The following is a 23,237-nucleotide window of genomic DNA, read 5'->3' on the forward strand; positions in this document are numbered from 1 at the left end:
CCAGGAACATGGCAAAGGAGTCGGAATATGGGGGTGCATGTGGGGATGGCCAGACAGTGATGTGGCTTTGGGTGAGGATTGGCTGGAGCCGTGGTCATTAGTGTGGCAGCGAGCGCCGTGCGCCTGGCCACTGACACTGGAGGCCAGGCGAGAGGAGGGGACTCGGAGAAGGCAGGGGCCGGGCTGAGGCCGCAGGGGCTGCTCGATTTTGGGAGTTTACCGCCAGGATGGCCAATTAAGCAAGCCGAGCCAATCAATGTGTTTGCCCAAACATATTTGAGTGTGTGTGTGTGTGTGTGGGGGGTTCAAGTCCAGTGCATGGTAAAAGGCCCAACCCCTGTCATGCAGATCACAGTTGCTCGGCTAGTGGTTGGCTTTTTTTTTTAAATGGGTAAATGGTGTGTGTGTGTGTGTGTGTGTGTGTGTGTGTGTGTGTGTGTGTGTGTGTGTGTGTGTGTGTGTGTGCGTGCGTGTGTGCGTGTGTGACATGAGCTATATCTAGGTCACAGCAGTTGTGCCGCCAGCCCTTCTGAGTTTGGCTAGACATGATTAACGCTGCAGTGTTTTTTGGTGTGTTTGTGCTTCATTTCATCGTATTTTGTAATTTACTAAGAGCCAAGGAGTGGCACATAAAACAACTCGACCAAACCACTAGTTAAAAATCAATGGGAAGGAAACTGCAATGGAATATTTCAATATGCTCAAAAAAATCTCATTTGGAAAACAGTCCTTCTCCGGTAATTTAGTTTAGGACACTTTCCATCAGAACTGATCACATGGCAATTAAAAAAAAAGAAAATCCAGCCAGCCAGCCATTCCAACTATCCACTTCCACCAAATGCATTTTCTTTCCTCCCCTCCTTTTAAGTGCCCTTTTCACTTAATGTCACTGGTTTTTAAAAAAGAAACGTTTGAAAGGGCAGAGAGCGAGGGCATGTGTTCAGGTCAGGTGAAAATATTCAGGCGCTCAACGCTAGTGGGCCCAGTTGACATCAGGGCCCGCCGCTGGAGAGGATAATTGACCGTATAATTGAGTGCCCGTCACATTCCTGCTGCACCAGCTGCCATGCCGTAGCGATGTTCCTGAGTCTGTAGAGAGACTTGGGTTTGGCTGTTATTTGGGAGTTCAGAAGTGACTGGGGGGGCAGAGCATTCTCTCTCTCTTTTCTTTCTCTCTCCACTGAACTCACAAATGTTTTTGTTAATGGATCAAAATGGACATAACACTAATAACTTTTTTTTTAGAGTTGTGTGTATGTTCAATTCAAGAACCCGTGGGTCAGACGAACAGGTCCAGGGATATGCAAAGGCAGACAAGCAGATAGACAGACAAACATGGAGACAGATGGGCGTTGCATTATGGATAGATATTCCCAAGTTATGGTGTTATTTGGGATGAGGAGGAGAGGTTGGAGAGAAGGGAGACTCGGAGTAGAGGGGTTGTTCCTGATCAGCAGTGGAGTCACGCTCGCCTCGTCTGGCTTCTCCCAACACCTCCCGTCCACATCCGTCATCCATCAGAGGTTGGCGGAATTAATGGCCCACAGCGAGAGCTCCGGGGCCCCGGAACACTAAGCTTTTCCGAAGTGTGGCAGCACTGGAGTCGGCACACACACACACACACACACACACACACACACACACACACACACACAGTGACTTGTGACACGGAGGTGAGGTTGCACACGCACACACACACACACACACACACACACAGTCGCCTCCATCTTAGCCCCCGCTCCTGTGGTGATTTATTCCTGTGCACCTGGGCGATAATGAGTGCCAGTCCACCATGGCCCACAGGATGGTTTAAATGTGCCGGGGCCCGAAGGGCGACTTCAGGGCACCTCCTCCCAAGAAGTTTGGAGGCAGCTGCTGTCAGTGTGTGGCATTCTGGGAAATCAGTGGGATTATGTCAAGTCATAAACAGTGTGGGTCATTTTTTGGGTCACTTGGAGTTTTTAAATGAGTGTTGCCTAATTCTGTTTTCTTCTTTTTGTTTCTATTGCCCTCTTTTTGCTCCCATCCCATACTTTGTCCTCAAACTCAACTCTTTTTTTTTTACATGATCTCATTCTGTCCATCACTCACTGCTCTCCCTGTCTTCCCCCCCTCTCTCTTTCTCTCTCTCTCTCTCTCTTTCTCTTTCTCTCTCTCTCTCTCTCTTTCTCTTTCTCTCTCTCTCTCTCTCTCTCTCTTTCTCTCTCTCTCTCTCTCTCTCTCTCTTTCCCCCACTTTCTCTCTTCCCCCACTCTCCATTCTAATCCAGGAATCCCGGCGTCCTCGGGCAACAGTCTGGACTCGCTCCAGGACGATAACCCGCCCCACTGGCTCAAGTCGCTGCAGGCGCTCACCGAGATGGATGCTCCCTCCTCCAGTGCCATCTCCACCACTGCTGGCCCCTCCCAGCCCACCCACAACGGGCCCTTTGGGGCCTCCCAACCCCCCCACAATGGGCCCTTTGGGGCCTCCCTGCCCCCCCACAACGGGCCCTTTGGGGCCTCCTTGCCCCTCCACAGAGCTGGCTGGGCGCCTTACGCGTCCTCAGCCAACGCCCCCAGCCAGTTCCACTCGCCGCCCCCTGGCTTCCAGAGCCCCTTCAGATCCACAGCTCAAACCGCAACAGATCTGCTACAGAGCGCTGGCATGGACCGACACTAGGGACTGTGAAACTCCCCAACCCCCCTCACACACACACATCCCACTCTAGCCCTACAGAGAACACAAAAACACACACACACACACAGAAAAACCGAATCAGTACAGACAACTATTAACAAAAGTAATCATAACAAGATTATATATTCATATTTTTTCTTCCTCCTTCTGGTGTCTCGATCTCTTCTTTCTTTCTTTATTCTTTTTTTCCTCTCCGCCTCTCTCATGTCTTTTTTGTTTGTTGTTGTTGTCGGGTTTGGCCTGTTGGCCTTTATGTCCTGCCCTCCAGTGAGCCCTCCCTAGTCAGTCTGACCAACATCTGATCAGCACAGCTACTGGCCTAGTTCTCCGAACCGACAGCCCTTAGGGAATCAGCGTTCGTATTTTTTTTAACCTGCTTAATACGGCTAAACAACTGTGCTGTTAACCAGAATGTAGACACCGCTTTGAGTATGATTCAAACTGATAAGGATAGAACTGGAAGAACTGGAAACGTTTTTTTTTTTTTTTTTTTTTTATTATATTAAATAAGCAATTAAGGATGGCTGGAAATAATGTTTTCGGAGTTGATGTGTAAGTGTTTAAACAGGAAAAAGATGAGCCTGCCTTGAAAAAGCCAAATGAGAATACATATCTATTGTCTGCCCAGAGCAATAGGTTCCTCCCGTGGGCCGGATGCCCAGCTTCTTATGCCTTAATCAAGTTGAGTTCTGCAGCAATCATAATTTTTGATTCTCTGATGGAGTGGGCACTTGTTTGTTTTATTATGATCAGTTTTAATGTCTTTATGTTCTAACAAAATGGAGAAGAAAAATGGAAAAACAACAAAAAAAAAATCAAGATGCAGAAAGGAATTATGCAGAGGATTGAGAAAAAGCAAAAGCACTTTCTTTGAGGGTTTAGGCTCTTATACACACATATGTACTGCTAACAGGAGAAGGGGGTTTCTTGGGTCCTGAATGTTGTCGTCTTGTATGAGACAGGCATGGACGTAAATGCTAGTCAGGCCTTTTGAAGAGGTTGAACTCCTGTGCCAAGCCCCGCACGGGACCGTATGGAAGCGTCGCCAATGGGTGCATTTCCTCAGCCCCAAGACCCTCCCACTGATGCGATGAGATTGGATGAGAGAGTGAGAGTGTTGTGTAACACCCCCCTCCACCTGATTGTGACACCACTATGAACCTCTGTATCAGAGGGTAGTGTCTTGCAAAGCCCAGGTGGAGTGGGTGGGTGGGTGTGGCAGGGGTTGCCTTAATTTAGAAAAGGACCTTGGCATACAGGGGTGTGTGACTCCTTATAAAAAAGGCAGGGGGGCAGACGTAGATTGAGGGTGCACCACTGTGTGGTGCCCATCAGAACTGGCCCAATGGTGGTTAAAGGGGGTTGCATGGGCAAAGCACAAGGACACAGCACTAATTTGCTCTGGCCAGGCCTCAGCCTTGCGCCCCCTCGACTCAGTTGGCCCCATAGAGACCGGCCTGGAACAGCAGCAGAAACCAAGAGAATGCAAGGTGAATGTAGTCAAAGACAGCAAAAAAAAATAAAATAATAATGGTAGGGACCATTTAGCGTATCTGGGTTAAACACAATCACACTCCCTTTCTCTTTGTGGTGTGTGCGCATGTACGCTGGTATACTCCAGTGGTCTCATTAGCCTGGGCAGGTTGGAGTCTTGGAGGCAGTGTCTGCTGAAATGGCAGACAACAACAAAAAAAAATAAAAACGAAAACCTGGGCATCCCGACAGAGGAGGGCGGGTGCTATCTTCTCACCTTATTCTCTTCCCTTTACTTTACTCCCCCCCCCCCTCTTTCTGTTTAACCTTCTCAATTTTTCTTTTTAATGATCTTAGATCCTTTCTCTCTGTGTAGGTTCTTGCCAACTGTTCAGTATTCCACAGTATTCAAGAGGAATAAGTAAGTTAATTTTTCAAAACAGAATCCAGTGCCGTTAACTATGGATTTACACAAATTCTAAACCGTATGGAAGATTGAGACGACGTGCTTAAAGGAGTTGTACCTCACAACAGGTCTTGAAGAAAAAGAAAAAGAGAAAAACTAAATCTTAAATAAAAGAGAAAAACATCATATACGTGTTTGAGTGTTTCTTTCTTGACATTTCTTACTCTGCTTCATAGTACACTTTGCAGGGAATCTTGAGACAATTACCCTAAGGATGTTGAATGCGTTGACAGCTGATGGATAAATGCCAATGCCCACTTCATAAAAATAAACAGACTTCAATCCGGTGCTATTTGTATTCGTAAGGGAGAGCAGCATTGCACACTCTTTGGTGTCCAATGGGCCCATCATTGTCATGTTCCCTATCATTTTTCCCTCACCCTCCACGATTCTGGCACCTCCTCCTCATTCACGTCAGCAAGCAATCGTCTTGAGAACCAGCCGCCTGTCCTGCCTTCCACCCTCCCTCTGTTAGACCCACTGTGAGCACGAAAAGCAGTAGAGGACTGACCGAGTCGCGAACAAGAGCTTGCTTGCCGCGTCTGTGACCGGGGACTTCACATCTCAGCAGTGAGCTCCTTCCCCCATCCAGCAGATAAAGTGCTTGAAAAGCGTCGACTTCAAATGTGTTCGGTGTGGGCCAATTAAGTTTATCTCGGGGAAGAAAAGGCAACAGCTCACTGATAATGTCAAGAACAATTTATGCGTTCACACTGCGCCTCCGTAAGTCGCCCCAACACGCGCTCAGCAGGGACGAGCCTGTACCCTCATTGGCATAAATTACTACTCTACTGCCTTAATTGGCCAGCAAGCTCCAAACATCAAATGACCCATTCATTATTGCTTTTTTTGTTTTAATTGATTCAGTAACATCAGTTGGAGAATTGAGTGTATCCTGTTGAGCTCTGCTTAATAGGCCCTTTTGAGGGCAGACTGTGGTTTGGATGGGTTTGATGTTGAAATCCTTGTAGATGCAGGAACTTGTAATGACTGTATTCAACCTGTCAACGATTTGGTTGTTGAGAGCTTTCAGTTTCAAAAGGTTATTAAGCTGTTTTATCCTTTTAAAATATTGTATTTTTTGGTTTCACCACAATCAAATTGTAAGGTATGAGTCAAAGTGCCCAGGCAATTGCACCCCTTGTCTGGCAAGATCTCTGGGAACCAATTGCAGTGTTTAACCTCAAGTCCTCCCTCCTGAGGTGAGTTGAGCAAGGTGGCACACACAGTGGTTGTGTTGACCTGGATCCAGATTTTGAGGTTTCAAAATCACTAAGATCAGTTCATGGTCGGTCATTCGTTCCCCCTTAGGGTTTCCATCTTTTCTTGTTCCCACTGCAACCTCTACTGTGACCTGAAAGTGTTTTTGGTTTTTAACACTGCCAGCCATGCTGGATTTAAAACCCTTTTTTTTTTTTTTTTTTTTTTACTGTGGAAGAGAACAAAAGTGCTAACTGCCTAGTGTTTCACAGCTGACTCTCTCACAGGGCTTGTGCTTCAGCCCACACTTCCCCCATCAGTCCCAACTGAGACGGAGAAAAAATACAGCAGCTGGTCCTGGCTCTCCTCAGCAAACTTTACTGTGTGGAGTTGACGACCTGCACCATCACAGGGCTTAATGTCTTCGCACCATGTGTTGCAGATGAACACAGAGAGGGTAAAAGCAAGGTGTTCTAGACCCCTCTAGGCCTGAAAGGGTCCAGGAATAGGCCCACCACTTCCTGTGCTTGCTGGAGTGCTCTCTTAAACGCTTTTATTAAGTATTCATTAAGTAGTTAACGAAGGCTTTTTATCTCCTCAAACAAGCCCATTAAGCTCTTTGTTCCCACCAACTGCACACTTATGACCATCGCGTGGAACCAAAGTACACCCCCCTCCACATCTCTCTCCAAACCCTCTCATCTTTCCATGACCGGATCAGAAACAGTAATATCCTGTTGGTTTTTATGCGCTCTTCATATGTGAGTGAGTGAGTGAGTGTGTGTGTGTGTGTGTGTGTGTTTTCTGGCTACTGCAAACCTGGTTTTAGTCAGCCGGGCAGCCGATTGAATATCAATTGATTTTTGTATGTTTCCATGGCAACAGCAGACAGGGGCCCTGTTTACTAACCTTGAATGTCACCGGTGTGAAGTTACCTTCTACAAGTTTGTGTGTGTGTGTGTGTGTGTGTCTGCCAGCCCAGGCTGTGACAATCCCACGCACAGCACTCCATCCACGTTCTGTTTGTAGAGTAAAGTTTAATATCAGAAAGGGTAAGCCACTTTGAGGGCTGATCAAGGGACCCTGGAACATTTATTTAATTTCAAACAGAAGGGCAGCCTCGGCAAACCAACCCTCCTTACCTATAGTAAAACAGGTCATGTAAGGTAAGACAATACAACTCATAGAAAGTATGATCATTAAAAGCGCATTACTGCTGATAACAAAACACTGGTTCATTTGCTCTCTGTGATTGATTTCATTGGGATTTCATTTTCTGCATTGATAACTGAGTGGATGACATGAACAAGCAGACAAGATCTCATGCTCTACAAGTAAACACACCAATGAATTTTATTTCATAATGTTGTCTTTTTTACATTCCACAGTTTTTAACATTTCCAGATTTTTTTTAAAACATCATTTGTCATGTTTATTTTTTAAATCTTTTTTTTTTTTTTTTTTAAGTTTACTCAACATACACATTACTGATGAAAAAGACTGATAGTTCCTCATTTTCTTTCATTTTTTGAACATCTCTTAAAAACACTGTAGTGTGTCTGCCTTGGATACTATTTACACCATGAGAATGGGACAAAGCGATTAAACAGTCAACCGTTCACACTTCAGCAACAACAGGCCCACCGGTCACTGGAGCACCAGACACCCCCTAGAGCTGTCCCATCATTCTCCCACAGACTCTTATCATGTGACATTTCGTCTGCCTGTCATCTGATTGGAATTGACTCAGGAACAAGTCAGGTGGCGTAATACTCAGAATCTCTGTCTCGTTATGTCACACACACACACTCAGTCAATCTGCAATAATCACACCGCATAGCTCCAAGGCCACCATGCCATGTGCATCCTGCTACGTCACTCCCGTGCTTTGATTGAGTCATTAACTGCTGTGCTTCTCTAAGACATCATTCTCTGCCTTGTGAAATGGGTAAGAAAAGGAGGGGTACAGAATTAGTCAGAATTGCTCACCCTTATACTCAGAATTGCAACTCTGGTACACGCCCACCCTCACACCCACAACTGAATCCCAGTGAAATGTAGGTTTTGGTTCATACCTGCAAGGGATAAAAGCGAACTGTGTGTGTGTGTGAGCAGTGACTGACCCCCTTTACGCACAAGTTGCATTGTGTAATGGTCTTGGATGGGAATAAATACTGTGCCATTAAGTGTGTCAAGGAAGACACACATTACATAAGATCCCATGTGCTCCAAGGCAGAATACTTCCAGGAGCTAACAGTCTTCACACTTGTTCAAAAAACATCAAGATGAGGCATATTCTGGCAGTTGGATGAGTTTTAATGGAGAGCACCCCTGGCATTGATTTAGCTTAGCCTTATGCATTAGTGTAAAAGGAGTGTCTTATCTACTGGGGTTCCTGCTGAACAGATTGTGTGGAAGAGAGCTATAACTAGAAGCTCCTCAAGTGTGTCTGGTGAAGTTAATGCAATTTCATGGTCAATTGCGCTATCAGCTTGAGTTTCCCGGGTAACCCCACCACTCTCTTTCAAATAACTGGACCACAACAGTGCAAATTAAGAGCCACCAATAACTTCTCACTGATCCATATTAGTCCGTTCATGTGTCTTTGGTGAAGCACACCCACTGGATCCCATCACATTAACAGTCACACCACATTTGTAATGCAGCGTTGTCACCTTCCCATAAATTAGCGACTCTAAACCCTTTTAAATCTGCATTGGAAATGCTTTGCTGTGACTGTGTGTCGTCAGCGACTGTTGCCAGGCTACTCTGACACACACTGAGCATGTTAAGAGTAGAGCCCGCACGCAGAGAGTCCTTCCTCCTCCTCCTCCTCCTCTCTAGCAGTGAATGGAAAGAGACATGGCATGACTGGGCACCAACAGATGCTGAAATAAATCAAATGGGCTGTGTTTATCTTCCGAATATCACAAAAAAATATGGTGCACACTACTGTGGGGAGGGAGGGGGGAGGTACACTGTACTTGGTTTTCCCTCTAAAGTTGGCACCTGGGGGCACTGCTCATCTGCCAAAGCAGCGATGACACTTCCTCTCCGTTTCACCTCCGCTGACGTAGGATTTGATGAAATGGCCGTGATGTTACACAACCAACTCATCCTCGAATGCCTCGAATCACTGATTTGCTTTGTTTTGTCGGATGAGGTGCACATTTTGATAAAAGCATCTGATGCGTTTCGGATGGTGTGCCGTTTGCGCTGCACTGTGTAAGGTTCAGGGGCTTAATACTCTGGATCATAATAAACGTTAGGAGCAGATTTCTGATAAAGGGATGTGACGTGTGGGGTTGTGGGCAGAAAGCAGGACTGCGAGAGGATTGTATTAAGCTTGTGCTTCACTGAATGGCTCGCCATGAGAGCTTTTGTCCCAATTTCACAATATAAATTCACAGGTTCACAGGAGCAAAGGAGAATTAAATCACTGAAGTGGAGAGAAAGGCAGAAGGAAGATCACTGTGTGGTGTGTGTGTGTGTGTGTGTGTGTGTGTGTGTGAAATGTGTCTAATAATAGAGCCCACCACTGTGTAAGATTGACTCATGTCTGGTAAAGAAAAAGAAGTCTGCACATGTCTGAAAGAGTGATGAGATGAGGGGGGTCTCTGAACGGAACCGGAGCTCTTTCATAAGCTGATGGGATCTCTCTCTACTGATGGAACAAGAGTTGTCTGAGAGTGAGGCCTGTTTTTATTTTTCTCTGTCAAACTGCTCTCTTTGTCTTTCTAGTTTCATGTCCTTCTTATTCCCTTTATTTATTTATTTATCTATCTATCTATCTATGCTCTTCGCTTTTATTTCAGCTTTGTTTCTTTCCCTTAGCTTCATCCTTTCATCCTTTACCCTCTTTCCACTTCATCATCCTCTTTCCTTTCTTCATCATTCTCTTTCCTTTCTTTATTATTCCCTTTCTTCTCATCTTCCTTCCTTCCTTCCTTCCTTCCTTCCTTCCTTCCATCCTTCCTTCCTCCTTCCTTCCTTCCTTCCTTCCTTCCTTCCTTCCTTCTCTCCCACCACACAGTTGGGAAACACGTCACACTTGTCTTTGCCGTTCCCTCCAGGGTAGGTCCTGACTCCAGTTTCTGTTACATTTTCAGATTTTTTCTTTTTATGGTATGTCTTCTGTTTTCCACAGAGATGTGAACCTCCCACACACACACACACACAAACACACGCATACACACACTCTCTCTCTCACACACACACACACACACACAAACAGCTATGAGAAGAGTACAAAAGAAAACATAAGAAATTCACAAACACGCAAATCTGACACTCAACATATTTGTCCCTGTTGGTGGTGCTTTTGATATGTAGCAAAAAAGATAATAAAAGTAAAATATGTATTGAGTGAAAAGGGGACAAACAACATTATCTGAATCATATACAGTCTGGAAGAATGGGAATACAATGAACCAAACAAACAAATAAAAATGTTTTCCCCTCAAATGTATGTTGCCCCTAGGCTATTCTTTACAAGTTTGTACAGTGGTGGAGATATCTGTGCAAGAACACAACCTGCTACAGAGGTCTTACACCCAAGAGTCCTTGTTGCTCATCCAACTCTTGACTAGTCAAGAGTTTATTTTTTATTTTTTTTTATCCAAGACGTTCAAAAAAATCCTGTACTCATTGTCTATAAAGTTCAAGAATTTTCCATATTCCATTGCGTTTGGCATCCGTTTGCACTCGCCAGTATCGAGTAATTTTTGCATCAGTCACCATCAACAGAACTCGGGGTCTTGAGAAAAGCTGGGGAACTCCCTCCAGTGGTTGTCCATTATTCATTATTAACCCAGTGGTGCACTGCTCAGTTCCTACACCAACCTGGCAACATGGAGCGTGGAGTTACAGTACCGAGGCCATTCAGTCCAGTGAGTCCTCCACGTTCCATTGGTTGTTTAGTTCCATTTCATTTTCACGTTGGTCCATAGAGGGAAGCAGGGTCTTGCTCCTAACACGAGCTTTAGTCCAGTGTTTCTGTGCACAGGAACAGCCACCGTAGTTCATTGATTAATATTGGTCTGTCGATTTTTTTTTTCTCTTTTTCTTTTCAGTACATTTCATTTGTTCAAAGATCATGACACTCATTTTATACTTACACATAATAATAATTTCAAAAAAAAAATCTTTCTTTTTTTTGTTTGTTGTTGTTGGCGGCCATGTTGGAGACGTGGTTTGCAGATGAAGGAATGGCATGTTTAGTAACTCACTATTTAATTTGAGCGTAAGTGTGTGCGGGTGTGTGTGTGTGTATAAGTGTGTGAAAGTGTGTGTGTGTAAGTGTGTGTATATATTTTGTGTGTGTGTGTGCGGCATTTCTCCTCTAGCACACGGTGCCGTTCTCCTGTCGGGACTTGGGGCAGGTGGAGCGGGGGATGGGCTGGACGGAGGGGGCCAGCGTGCAGAAGAAGCCGGCGATGAGCGACAGGCCCAGGCCGCCCCAGGCGCAGAACATGGACCAGCCGTAGCCGTGGCTGATATCATCGGGCAGGCCGTACAGGTAGCGTGGGTAGCGGGACAGCTCGAAGTTGATGCCAGCGACGCAGGTGCACAGGGAGATGATGCAGAACGTACCTGACAGAGAGAGAGAGAGAGAGAGAGAGAGAGAGAGAGAGAGAGAGAGAAAGAAAGAGAGAGAAACAGGCAGAGAGAAAAAGAAAGAGAGAGAGAAAGAAAGAGAGAGCGAGGGAGTTTGGGAATGATAGAGTGAGTGGTAAAGGAGAGAGAAAGTAGAGAATGAGAGAAATACAGGATGAGGGAAAAACAAGAGCAGAGAGGAAAGAAAGACAAAGGGAATGATGGAGTGAAAGGAAAAGAGAGGAAGAAAAAAAATGTCACACTCAGAATTTCAAAACATGACACTCACAGTCTCAAACTCCTTGACAACAGACAAAAAAAAAAGAAAACCTCTCCCACTTACTGCAGCCTGCCTGCTCTCACGGCACATGGACTAAAAGCTTTTAGCTCATAATGACAGATTTTAATTATTTCCCCCATCCCATCACATAGCAACACTAAAACACTCTCTCTCTGTCTCCTTATCAGTCGCTCTGGGCAGATAAGTCTCACTTTCTGTATGCCCAGATAAAGGCCTTGTGTAATTGTGGGTGCTGAGAGCTATGTGTTGGACGGCGACGGATCTGATGGAATTGGGCTCCAGTAATCTGACCCTGTGCTCTCCCTGTTGCGTTTAGGACTTGCCATCTTAATTGGCTTTTTAATTGCCTTCTCATTATGCACTTGCGTGGGCATCGCATTAATCCTGAGCTCATCTTAATTGGGCCTCGGCCCCTCAGCAGGCCCGTGTGTGTGTGTGTGTGTGTGTGTGTGTGTGTGTGTGTGTGTGTGTGTCACATCAGCTACCAATGACTTGGCACTTGGCATGAAGCAGGCTTCTTACTCTTCTACATTTTAGACAGCAGTATCACAACATACTAATGAAGGCTCCTCCTGACACACACACACACACACACACACACACACACACACACACACACACACACACACACACACACACACACTGTTAGCACTCATGAGGAGATAGTTACTGAGAGGTGATGACATTGCATGTACTCTCAGTCGGGCTGCTGTGGCAGCAGCAGCAGCAGAAGCACTGTGGCGTCCAGACCCAAGAGAAAGCGAGAGAGAGAGCGAGCGAGAGAGAGAGAGGGAAGGAAGGAAGTGGAGTGGAGCTGAAATGGACCCTGATTAGAGATATGACCCCATTACATCACATTAGGCCTCCTTCACACCTGTCACCAGTAATTCCGCAAGTCCAACAGCCAATGGGCCGCCTGCCTGCCTGCCTGCTCTGTCTGCCTGTGGCGTGCCTTGAATCTGCCAGGTGTATTATATCACATCCACGGAAAGGGAGGGAAAGGGGTCGCTGGGATAGCACAGCCGGTTCGATGATGGACAGCTCGGCGCGCCTGGACACGTGTGGACGCACAGCACCAGCCGCGGAGCGAGCCGCTAAAACCAACAGTGGCCTAATTGACCACGTCCCCCGACACAAGCGTTCCGAGAGCTACGGTTTTCATTCCATTTGATCCCCTTTAATTGCGTTTGACTGGCCCCTTAATTGAACACGGGCGCTAATCTGGTCCGACCGCAGATAAAGATAGAGAGAGAGAGAGAGAGGCCTGCCTTTGCTAAGTCCTTCTGTTCGAGCATCAGCATTGCTGTCGTTTCTCGAAAGAGGCCCGCTGAACAAATGGGTTCCGGCACGAGTTTTTTGGGCCTCTTTCGAGAAAAAAGAAAACATGAAAACTCCGACAAACACACTCAGACAGACAAACAAACAAGTGTTGTGATGGCTCGTAGACGCAGCTGAGACAACAATACATCAACTGACTGAATGAATCTCCGAGTCAAACCCCAGGTCAGGGAGGTGTCGTGAAGCGGGCTGCCGATTTGATTAGTGGATCGTCGAAGAGGCACAGCCTGGGCTTGGTGGCGTCAGGCACCTCTCCTGCTTCTCCCACACATGTGCAGTAAATCAAAAAGGGGCTTCGCTGAGTCATCCAGGAGCTCTTATCGGGGAGCGCATTTAACCTTGCCGACCGCTAAAGGCAGATCCAGCCAGCCTGGGGGCCTTGTAAAGACGCCCCTGGGAAGCTGGGTGCGAGAGCCCGTTTAGATGTATACAGATATTTCCAAATATATGCAGGATGTCTGGGCGAGCTGTTATCTGCCTGGGTCATGGTTCGTCGATCACTTAAATTTACATGGAGTGCATTTAACCTTGTCAATGTTAAAGTCAGCCACAGTTCTTATTAAACACCAGGCCATCTCTGGTATAGGGCGCCCTAAAAGAGATTCTATCAAATATAAGTTGTCTGGATAAAAGTTATCTGATTCCACCATCGTTTACATTTAGCAGATTATTCTATCCCATTCCATTTACATTACAGTGACTGCAAATATTTTTCTCCCAGAAATTTAAATACTTACAATATTCATTACATGCTCTACCAACTAAACTTGCAGCATAATGATAGAATTAAGATATCAACCGAAAAAAGGGACATCGGCCAATCACTGGGTGAAAGTACATCAACATGTAATAAATTAAAGTATGAAAGTCTCTCATGTTTGCATTAGTATGCTCTGGTTTTGCCCTTTGATTTCAGTAATGCTTTAAGACCCATCGTGTGTAAGCAGTACTTACTCATCAAAGGGAAATTGATCATGTTACTTAAAAGGACGGCCTTATCAATTCACGCATTAAGTATGTACAGATAAAAAGGAAAGCACTGTGCTATGTGACTTTATACTGAAGGCACATATGCGCAGCACGACTCAAGGCCCACTAGGAGCACATGCAGTGTGTGCACTCGTGCGTATGAGATACTCTCAGGATAAAGACATAGAGTTCATTGCAATCATTTTCATATTCCATTATCCAGTGGGTATGTAGTCTGTCAAAAGGGTCTGGTGGGACAGAAGTTCAATGGCATTGCATTCATAGCGTCTACTACAGAGGCAGCTTTGATAACACTGCTACTGCACTTCAGGGATGAGGCTTGACCAGCAGAGCATGACGCTAACAACTCTGACGTCAAAGACTGCCTTTTACGTGCGCTATTATTTCAGGGAGAAATTCCTCTTCTTAATACAAATTGTGTTATGCAACGCAACGTAATATCGCATCCCTGAGGATGCTTGAATTAAATGGAATAAAGTTGGACTGAATTGAATCCAATAAAATGGTACTGTATTAAATGGAACTAAACTGAACTGAACTGGACTCACCTCCCATGAGGAAGAGCAGGCCGGCCACGTACTGCATGAGGCCGCGGTCCCAGCAGCAGCCCAGGAGCCCGATGATCCAGCCGAACAGGATGATGGCCACCGCCATGCCCATGAAGCCTGCCGTCATCCGCCGCAGGTCTGTGGGGCACAGAAAAAACAGGCATTCACTAAAGGCACCTCAACGCGGGTCCTTCACACAGTGAGAGGAGAATAAGTGGCATATAGGCCTACAGTACATCCAGACAGCGTCAAAGACTGCATAGATTCAGTGTTTTTTGCTGCAGATCAGCATTTCCTCTGAAATGTTACATCTGTGTGTACAGGCTGTCAGAGCATGCCTGTAACCGAGGGGTGACCCTTTACCGGTATATATATATATATTTTTTATTATATTATATAGCAATGCAATAGTTGTTATAAGAATCATGGCCATTTTTATACACTGTGGCTTTGTGTTCTTGCTGTATCTTGGCTGGCAATGCTCTGATGTGGGGAGCAATTCATTTCCAGTTGAACCACAATGGTGGGTGAGTTTCTAATCAGTTAACTAATTGAATTGTTTAATATTCTCTCCGTTCTCACATAGCTGGAAGTAATGGCTTTATCAAAACTTGAAAGCATGCATTACTATATTCAATATTTTACTTGCAACACTGTTTGTGTACATTTTCCAATAACTTTGAGCATATCATTTTGAGCAAAAAAAAAAAAAAAAAAATATTTATGATGCAAAAGTGCCAAAATGCAAAATGACTAAAGCGAAGTGCTTTTTTAACCGATGTATCTGAAGATGTCAGGACTGTGAGTCCTGCAGGGCAGCGCTGCCTCCCGTCGAGGGCCATTACTGCCTTCTGTTCCCATCTTATCTCGGCAGCGCCGGCTGCAGGCCCAGCATACCGCCCACCACTTCCCGGTGAGCCTGGGAAGCCCCGAAACCACACTCCCACTACCGAGCGCAGTGGCACGAAAATCCCGCTCCAGGGCCCACCCTTCTCTACATCTCCAGGCGCCCTTTTTTTCATCCAGCACTACTGGTGCGACCGTGTGGTATGTGGGCTGGGACACAGGGGCCTTTGGTAGTGGTGGTGGTGGGGTGTGTGTGTGTGTGTGTGTGTGTGTGTGTGAGTGTGTGTGTGTGTGTGTGTGAGTGAGTTAGCTGAGGTGACAGAGCATGGCTCCGTGCTGCAGGGCAGGGCTCAAGCTGTCAGGGCGCCCACGGTGACTAATGTCATGGTTCGGTTCCTTCCACATAGGGGTTGGAGTGTGTGTCTGTGTGTGTGTGTGTGTGTGTGTTGGGTATGGGGATTGAAGCCCAGGCCTGGGCCATTGGTCCAGCTTTGAGCCTAGGGGTAAAGGGAGGGGGGTCATCAAGTTCACAGTGGAAGTGGACAGTAAGGCAGAAGGAAGATCTCTGTGTGTGTGTGTGTGTGTGTGTGTGTGTGTGTGTGTGTGTGTGTGTGTGTGTGTGTTGTGAAGACAACTAGAGGTGTGGAGAAGGAGAAGAGTAAAGGCATGATGGAGAGAGGAGGAGAATGAAAGGACGAGAGTAAAGGTCACACATCTTTTTTTCCCTCCAGGTTGGCACGATTGGTTTAACAGACCTTTAAACCTGGGCAGCCCTATTACACTTCATAATTGCGCTGCCAAACAGTACGTTTCAGGAATCGCCAAGCTATTCTGTCCAAAGAGAGCCTGCATGGGTTTTTACAGGTAAAGCACAACTGTCAGCTACTAGGGTTGAGCTTCCAACTAATTGTTCCCCACAAAACATTTGGTGCCCAGTTTCTCTCTAAAGTGAGCTCCATGTGCCCACACCCCCACACCACTATTGACCTGCCGAGTCGAGATCTATACTGGCCATTTGAGAGAGTGGCAGACCAGTGGATCAAACGAGCATTGCAATCATGAGTATTGACCAGGAGAGAGCAACCATGAAGACAACACTATGTTTTTTTTTTATTTTTATGGGAGGACTGCGTAAAAAAAAAGATTCAAGCAAAAATCCCTGATAATTTACTGTGTGTAGTCATTCACAGGACCGATTGGAAGGACCAAGGGAGCACAAAGTGATTCAGTAGTGCTTCATCAACCAGAAACAGGCAATACTGCAACTCCAATCACTGGGATTATAGTTCAAAACCACACAACTGAGGGAAGCTTGGTGGGTGATCTCCAACAAAGTCTAATCAACATCTTATTGGGAACTGTGGGGGTGGGTTTTTGTTTGAAATTCAACTATAACAAACTCGCTGTGGTGTCACTGGCTGGAAATAAAACTGCAACCAGATTCATTTAGTCAGATATTATATGGGCGTACTTGTGGAAAGTAGAAACAAAAGCTTCATAAAGACGTCTATTTTCTCATGAGAAAATAGCATCCCAAATGGCTCTCACTGTGGTTCCCAACAGTTTGCCTGGCTAATGGCTATGCTCCTGCTCTTATCCTGGCACTGATTACATTTTATAACCTCAGTTTTCACTTCAAGCTGATCCAATGTCATTTCAAATAAGTTTTATTGCATGATGCTTTAGAGCCTATTAAAAGCCAATGGAAGGCATCCAAACCACTGTGAATACATTAAAGATATATTTCCAAATACCTCTGCATTACCACAGATTTATGTCAGACACTGGAGCCTGGATCTAAAAGAAATGTTTTATGCAAAAACACACCGTAGCTCGCTGTACTCTTAATTCCCTGTGACAACATTTTTGTATCTCGTCTCTTAGTGTCTGTAGTCTCTTGTTAGCAGCAAAAGGGGGGGATGAAACATGATTTTCCATCTGTTGGGGGGAAAGAGAATATTGACTGGGCCTCTAGGTGTAATATAACTGACAGATAGATAATACAACACTCCAATATGTGCAGTGAGTAGGCTAGCACTTAAAAGCTGAGAGGTGTATGAAACCGTCTTTAACGTGTGCTTGAGGCACACTCTCTTCCTCAGCTTCATTGGAGGAAATGAGAGGGCTTCCTAACCTCTGGCACTGCTGGAGATCAAACAAGTGGTCATAGGAGCGATCACAGTGACTGTTGAAAAATGCTTCATGTGATGAGATTTGCATGAGAGATACATCTCTCTCTCTCTCTCTCTCTCTCTTCTCTCTTTCTCTCTCTCTCTCTCTTTCCAACAGTTGCACAGTTCTGTCACTATTCTACAATCTCGCACACCCAGCTTCTACATGCAGTTTAATCCTCTGCTGCATCCCACTGTCGTGACAGTAATTAAACTGCTACAAATTTAAATGAGGGAGTAGAATCGATTTATTTCTGTAAAATAACAAAGAATTTATAGAATAGATCTGTTTTCTAATTTCATAGAGAGCACACTAGCAATCAATCATTAAATTATGGCATGTTGGATGTCCACAATATGCAGTCACAGACAGACAGACCTGCTGACCTGTTTCTTTTTATTTCATTTATTTTTTATGTTTTTTTTTTTTTTAGCATAGATGGAGATTAAAGCGTGCCATCCCTGCCTGTGACAGCTGTGTCACCTGTTGAGACTGACACTTTATGGCCTTTTTCAATCACTGGCTGCAGCTGGCATCACAGGTCCCACAGGAGTTCAGTATCTGCAGCAGCCAGGAGGAAGAGGAGGAGGAGGAGGAGGGGAGGAAGGGTGGTGGTGGTGACAGGAGGTGGGGTGGGGTTGTTGGCATCCGGGGGGGGGGTGCTGGGGGGCGTCTGTGGCACGGACTGCAACATCAGCGTCACTTTGACATGCACACTGAAGAGGTCCTCGTCACAGAGAGACAGAAGGAGAAAGAGCGAGAGGAGGAGGAGGGGAGGAGGAGATAGAGCAAGAAAGAGAGATAGACATCAGCCTGTGACGTGGCCTTGGGCCAAGAGAAGGATCCTATGACCATGCCCTATCTCCTCAGTGACCGCTCATTCCTCTCTGGACCCTTGTCTTCATTCCTCTGAATCTCTGCCCAGCACTCCAAGGCTTTTAGCACATGCAGGTGTAAGACAGAATGAGCGAGTGAGAAAACGAGAGGCAAAATGAGAAACTTCAAATATTTATTCTAGAAACATCTTAGGCTTCTCCTGAGTGGGTTCATCAGTAGAATACTTCATTCACCGAAATGTTATTTTGGTCAGGGACTGCTTCTCATTTTGATTTGCTGCTTGAGTCATTCTTCTGTGAAATACTCAAGGGATTTTATCTCACCATGAGCACCAGAACATGAGGCCATCTAATTAGGATTTGCATGGCACGACTACAATCAGCTGAACATGACGTCTCCTCCTGTAAACTTCTGACCGGCAAATTTCTTTTCTGTCTTTGTCTTTTTCTTTTGTTTTTTCAGTTACACTTTATTTGACGGTATCGACATAAGAGTGACATGACACTGTCACGAACGTGTCATAAACAAGTCATAAACGTTTATGACATAACACTTCTGTCATGAAGTGCCATTCTGTTTTTGTCATAACAAGTTAGGGTTAGAGTTAGAGTTCATGTGTCAAGACAGTGTCAGGTGTTCATACTGTGTGTGATACTGTCAAGTAAAGTGTTACCGTTTTTTCTTTCCAGCTTATTAAAACAAAACCCTGCAGAAGAAATGCAAAGAAGCCCAGAGAAAGAAACCTCCATGAATCCGCAATCGATCTCCGCCATCCTATTTCTCTCAGGAATGGATTTCCCCTCCGTAACCAGCACACAATGGATTTCCAAGATGGTGGGTCCCCAGTGGTCTCGGCTCCACAGTGATGATGGCCACCAGGCTTTTGTAAGAAAATCCACAAAGACTGGCCCACGACTCATCTCACACAGCCGTACTGGTGAGTACTGTTCAGTTACATCAAAGGTTGTTGGTGGTTCTTTTACAGTATGCGCATTTGTTTCATACACAGTATTACAATCAAAAGTCATGAAGATACAGGGGAAATCCCATTGCACAACTTTGCTCACAGGTTAAGACAAGCTTTTCAACCTGGAGACTGTATATTGTATGGTTTGGAGGCTTTGAGAAATGTGTGAAATAGCTGATGTGTGTGGGAAATTCATGACGTAGGAAATAACAAATGCATTTCATTGAAAATGCACAGCGGTTGTTGTGGGAATGTTAATGTTAGGTGGTTGTATTGATGCACGGTATGTGAAGCTAACAGAGCATCTTCGAAAATTACAGTAACCTGAGGTAATGCTTCAAAAAGAACAGTCACTGTTGGATCAGGCAAGCCTTTCTTTAGTGCAGCCATCACCAAATGGCGGACCGCGGTCCGAGTCCGGACCGTGACGTGATCCTATCCGGACCCAGACCATAATAGCCTAATTTAGATTTTCACGTAAGATTTCAAAGCTGCGCTAAATGTTTCGTTGGTTAGGATAACAGCATTTACTTCAGGAGCTTCACGAACCATCATTTAAACTTGCTGCTACTCAGCCAGTGAAATCTGTGAATTCTGATAAAGTCGAGTCAGTGAGTAGTAGCCTACTATGGAGAAGAGACTGATAGCCTGAAACGAGCGAGGAGAGGAGACGGGACGAGAAACAATCAGATGGATATCTAAGTTAACGATAAGTAAGTTATTTTCAAATAATCGATTGCTCAAAGAGGAGAAAGCTAGACAGCGAGAACAGAGCTTTATATAACGATACGGGGGCAATACCACGCAAAACTGTCACGTCTGTAACGCCAACTAAATATTACAGGCGATTTTAAGCGCCAATTTGAAGCACCTCTACTAGACAAAGCATATATTTTGAGCAAGCATAGGCTAGGCCCATTCAACAGTGAACTGAGACCACAGAATATTTTACGATTTAAGAAGGCAATATGATTGATCCACCACTATCTAGTTAAGCCTACATGCATTCACTGCCCAACAATGTGATATTCCTGGGTTTCCAGGATTTCGGGTCAACATAAAAAAAAAATTAAACTTGCTGATTAATGGGTTCAAGGAACCAGCTGTGGAATATCCATCCTCGTCTCAGCTCAAATTCTATTTTAAGTGCACATTAAGATCTTAAAAATCTTAAAAAAAGGCTACTCAGTTTTTCTCCCTAATTAGGCTGCTCTTATCTTGCCTTATTTCTCCTCATTTCGAATGTTGCCTTTTAGGCTACTTATTTTATTTCACATTAAACATTAGGCCTAGGCCTACAATCTTCTATTTCTTGAATTTCCCCTTGGGGATCAATAAAGTATCTATCTATCTATCTATCTATCTATCTATCTACAACTAGGCTCCATCCATCCATCCTAATATTATACATACATACATATACATAGCCTAAACACGCACGTTAAACATTATGATGCTCCGGACCTTTGCTTGAGGAAATTTTCCGTAACTGGACCTCGCTGAAGATTAATTGAATACCCCTGCTTTAGTGCATCATTTCCTGTGAGCACATCTGGCATTGTTTGTCGAGGCTGATCCTCGCACATAGCCATATAGTTTTCATCACTGTAGGGGATTCAGTGGGCCTGTGGTGCTCCAAGGGAGTCTTGCATTGCTGTGAAGCCGAGTTAATCAGTGTAACATCCGCAGACTACATTTGTAATCCTGTAGACAAAGACTACATCTTGCCTGCTTGCATGAGCAACTATCGCCTTCGCTGCCAGATTATCAGACCCGCACCCCCTCCCTCCCCCCTCTTGCTTTTCATGAACAGCTCTTCAGCAAACTCTTTAAATGCCTTTTCTCTCAGCTCGGTTGGCGGGCGAAAACTCTCACCTTTAAGTTAACGTCGCCTGCCGTGTCATAGACGCCGAGCCTCACGTGTGTGTGATTCGTGCTCAATGACACACCTTACTTCATCATGCGCCGCTAAAAATACAATCTTATGCTAATGTGGTACACGGCGGTGATTAGCTGTAGCAATGGGGGGGTGTCAGCTCGGGGGCGGGGGGCAGCGTGGTGGTGTGGAGAGCAGACGGAGGATAGAGGGATAGAGAGAAAAAGAGAGAGAGAGAGAGAGAGAGAGAGCCTTAAGGCTGATAGGAAAGCAACAACTGCACCTGTTCCCAGGACCCTCATTTGCATTGCATTGCTCACCTGGCAAGATGACAAGAACACTGCCAATTCGCATGTCAAAGGCTGACTTTCAGAAAGAAATATTCGACATGCCAGGAATGAAAAGGCTAGAACTGCACAACCCTGAGCCTCTTCATGCTGAAAGAGTCAAAATGGCACTCAAGAGCTTAAATGGGTCTTCATAACCCATAACAATAGTCTCCTAATCCTAGCCCTGAGCTTGGGACAGATTCTCTACACAAAAATAATAAATTAAAAGTCCATCCACAAAACAAGGTATTTATTATATGTCTACAGTGGCCTAATTGAGTTGAACCAAAACTGGAGCATTGGTAATCACTATGTAAATGAAATTCAATTGAATCACAAAGCATGTTTTACCGCACCGGGACTACCTTGTTTTGCATGAGGCGGCACATGACCAGGTTGAGTGCATGCGTCTGAGAACACCTGCTCCCAACCCTAATTGGCAGCTCTGCGTTGCCAGTCTTGCATGGTAAGCACTTCAGCGTTATCCTCCACTACCCCCTACCCCCCTCCCCCACTCTCAAAAAAGTCCCGGGCCTTTTCATGCCGTACTTCCTGTCGTCCACCGGTGATCGCAGTGGCACATTAGAACAACATATGCCCAAACAGGTGCACATGTGCCACCACAGGAGCAAGTGACCAGCAGGTAAGCGTTGGCAACAAAAAAAGACCAAAACAACAACAACAAAAAACCCCACAAGGCTACACCTGAACATGGCTGGCTTGTGTTTACATCGTCGACACAAACACCGCTTGTTCGTATTAATAAATCAGAAGCGTGCAACACGATAGCTCCGTTCTGACCTTTAACGCTGACATTGCAGTGAGACGAACGGAGCTCAGCATATCGCCCTGTGGGGGCAAAGTTACAGTTCGGGGAGGTCTAGAATGCCTTGGCCTGTCTCTCAAAACCAGCCTGTCGGCACTGACGTAAAAACAACAGCAATAACGCCGAAACAAACAAACAAACAAACAAATAAATAAAATACATAAATAAAGGAACGTGCTGAGCGGTGTGGTGCCTCACATGGGTTAGGTGAATGGGAAACGGTAACACAGATTGACTGGGGCGCACCAAATGATGACGGCTTCTCCTCCCTCTTGCTGATTAGAGGCAGTAAGCTCTCGCATACGCTAGATAATAACGACTTTCTTTTTTGTACTGTATCAGGTTTTGACAGACACCATACGGAGTTTTCTGTGTGTGTGTGTGAGTGTGTCTCCCTCTGTTATTTATTAGCCTGTATTGTTCTGGCTTGTGCTACCATTTCCTTTTAATTACATTTCCAAACCACCAGCATGATTGAAAGAATGTGAGACAGGGAGGGTGGAAGACAAGCTTCAGAGAAAGAAAGAAAGAAATGAAAATGGCTTTTTTCCCTCCTCCTCCTCCGCCCCCTCCCTCTCTCCCTCTCTTTCTTCTGAAGCGCTGAATTGCAACATCTCACACTGATAAGACGTGCTTTTCTGCAAGACTTCCCCTCCCAGCTGATTACGCTCGGCATTGTTGGGCTGTCTGGAATAGGAGACGTACCGGATACACACTCTCGGGGTTTTAAATTGGGCTGCTACGCACCTGTGCATGTGCTAGAACTGGATATACCACATCATTTAATAAAAGA

At 45.3% G+C, this 23,237-nt stretch overlaps 2 protein-coding genes and 1 long non-coding RNA gene across 6 annotated transcripts in view; 2 read left to right on the forward strand and 1 right to left on the reverse strand.

The window, feature by feature from the left end:
* cnot4b (CCR4-NOT transcription complex, subunit 4b) overlaps nt 1–4,744 on the forward strand; it is a 41,810-nt gene extending 37,066 nt beyond the window's left edge. For all 3 annotated transcript variants that reach the window (XM_048267876.1, XM_048267878.1, XM_048267877.1), the window contains one exon: nt 2,270–4,744. In XM_048267876.1, the coding sequence (XP_048123833.1) occupies nt 2,270–2,661 (392 nt within the window). In that variant the 3' untranslated portion in view covers nt 2,662–4,744. The remainder of the gene's footprint in view (nt 1–2,269) is intronic.
* A 2,403-nt stretch (nt 4,745–7,147) lies between these two features.
* tmem178bb (transmembrane protein 178Bb) overlaps nt 7,148–23,237 on the reverse strand; it is a 96,367-nt gene continuing 80,277 nt past the window's right edge. For both annotated transcript variants that reach the window (XM_048268885.1, XM_048268884.1), the window contains 2 exons: nt 14,592–14,729; nt 7,148–11,411 (listed from right to left, as the gene is read on the reverse strand). In XM_048268885.1, coding sequence (XP_048124842.1) covers nt 11,161–11,411; nt 14,592–14,729 — 389 coding nt within the window. In that variant the 3' untranslated portion in view covers nt 7,148–11,160. The remainder of the gene's footprint in view (nt 11,412–14,591; nt 14,730–23,237) is intronic.
* The window catches only part of LOC125311079, a 7,466-nt gene continuing 3,303 nt past the window's right edge, over nt 19,075–23,237 (forward strand). Inside the window, exon 1 of the long non-coding RNA XR_007196412.1 lies at nt 19,075–19,383. This is a non-coding gene — a long non-coding RNA (uncharacterized LOC125311079). The remainder of the gene's footprint in view (nt 19,384–23,237) is intronic.

This window comes from Alosa alosa, chromosome 17 (assembly GCF_017589495.1).
Source record: "Alosa alosa isolate M-15738 ecotype Scorff River chromosome 17, AALO_Geno_1.1, whole genome shotgun sequence".
In the NCBI taxonomy this organism is placed as follows: Eukaryota; Metazoa; Chordata; class Actinopteri; order Clupeiformes; family Clupeidae; genus Alosa; species Alosa alosa.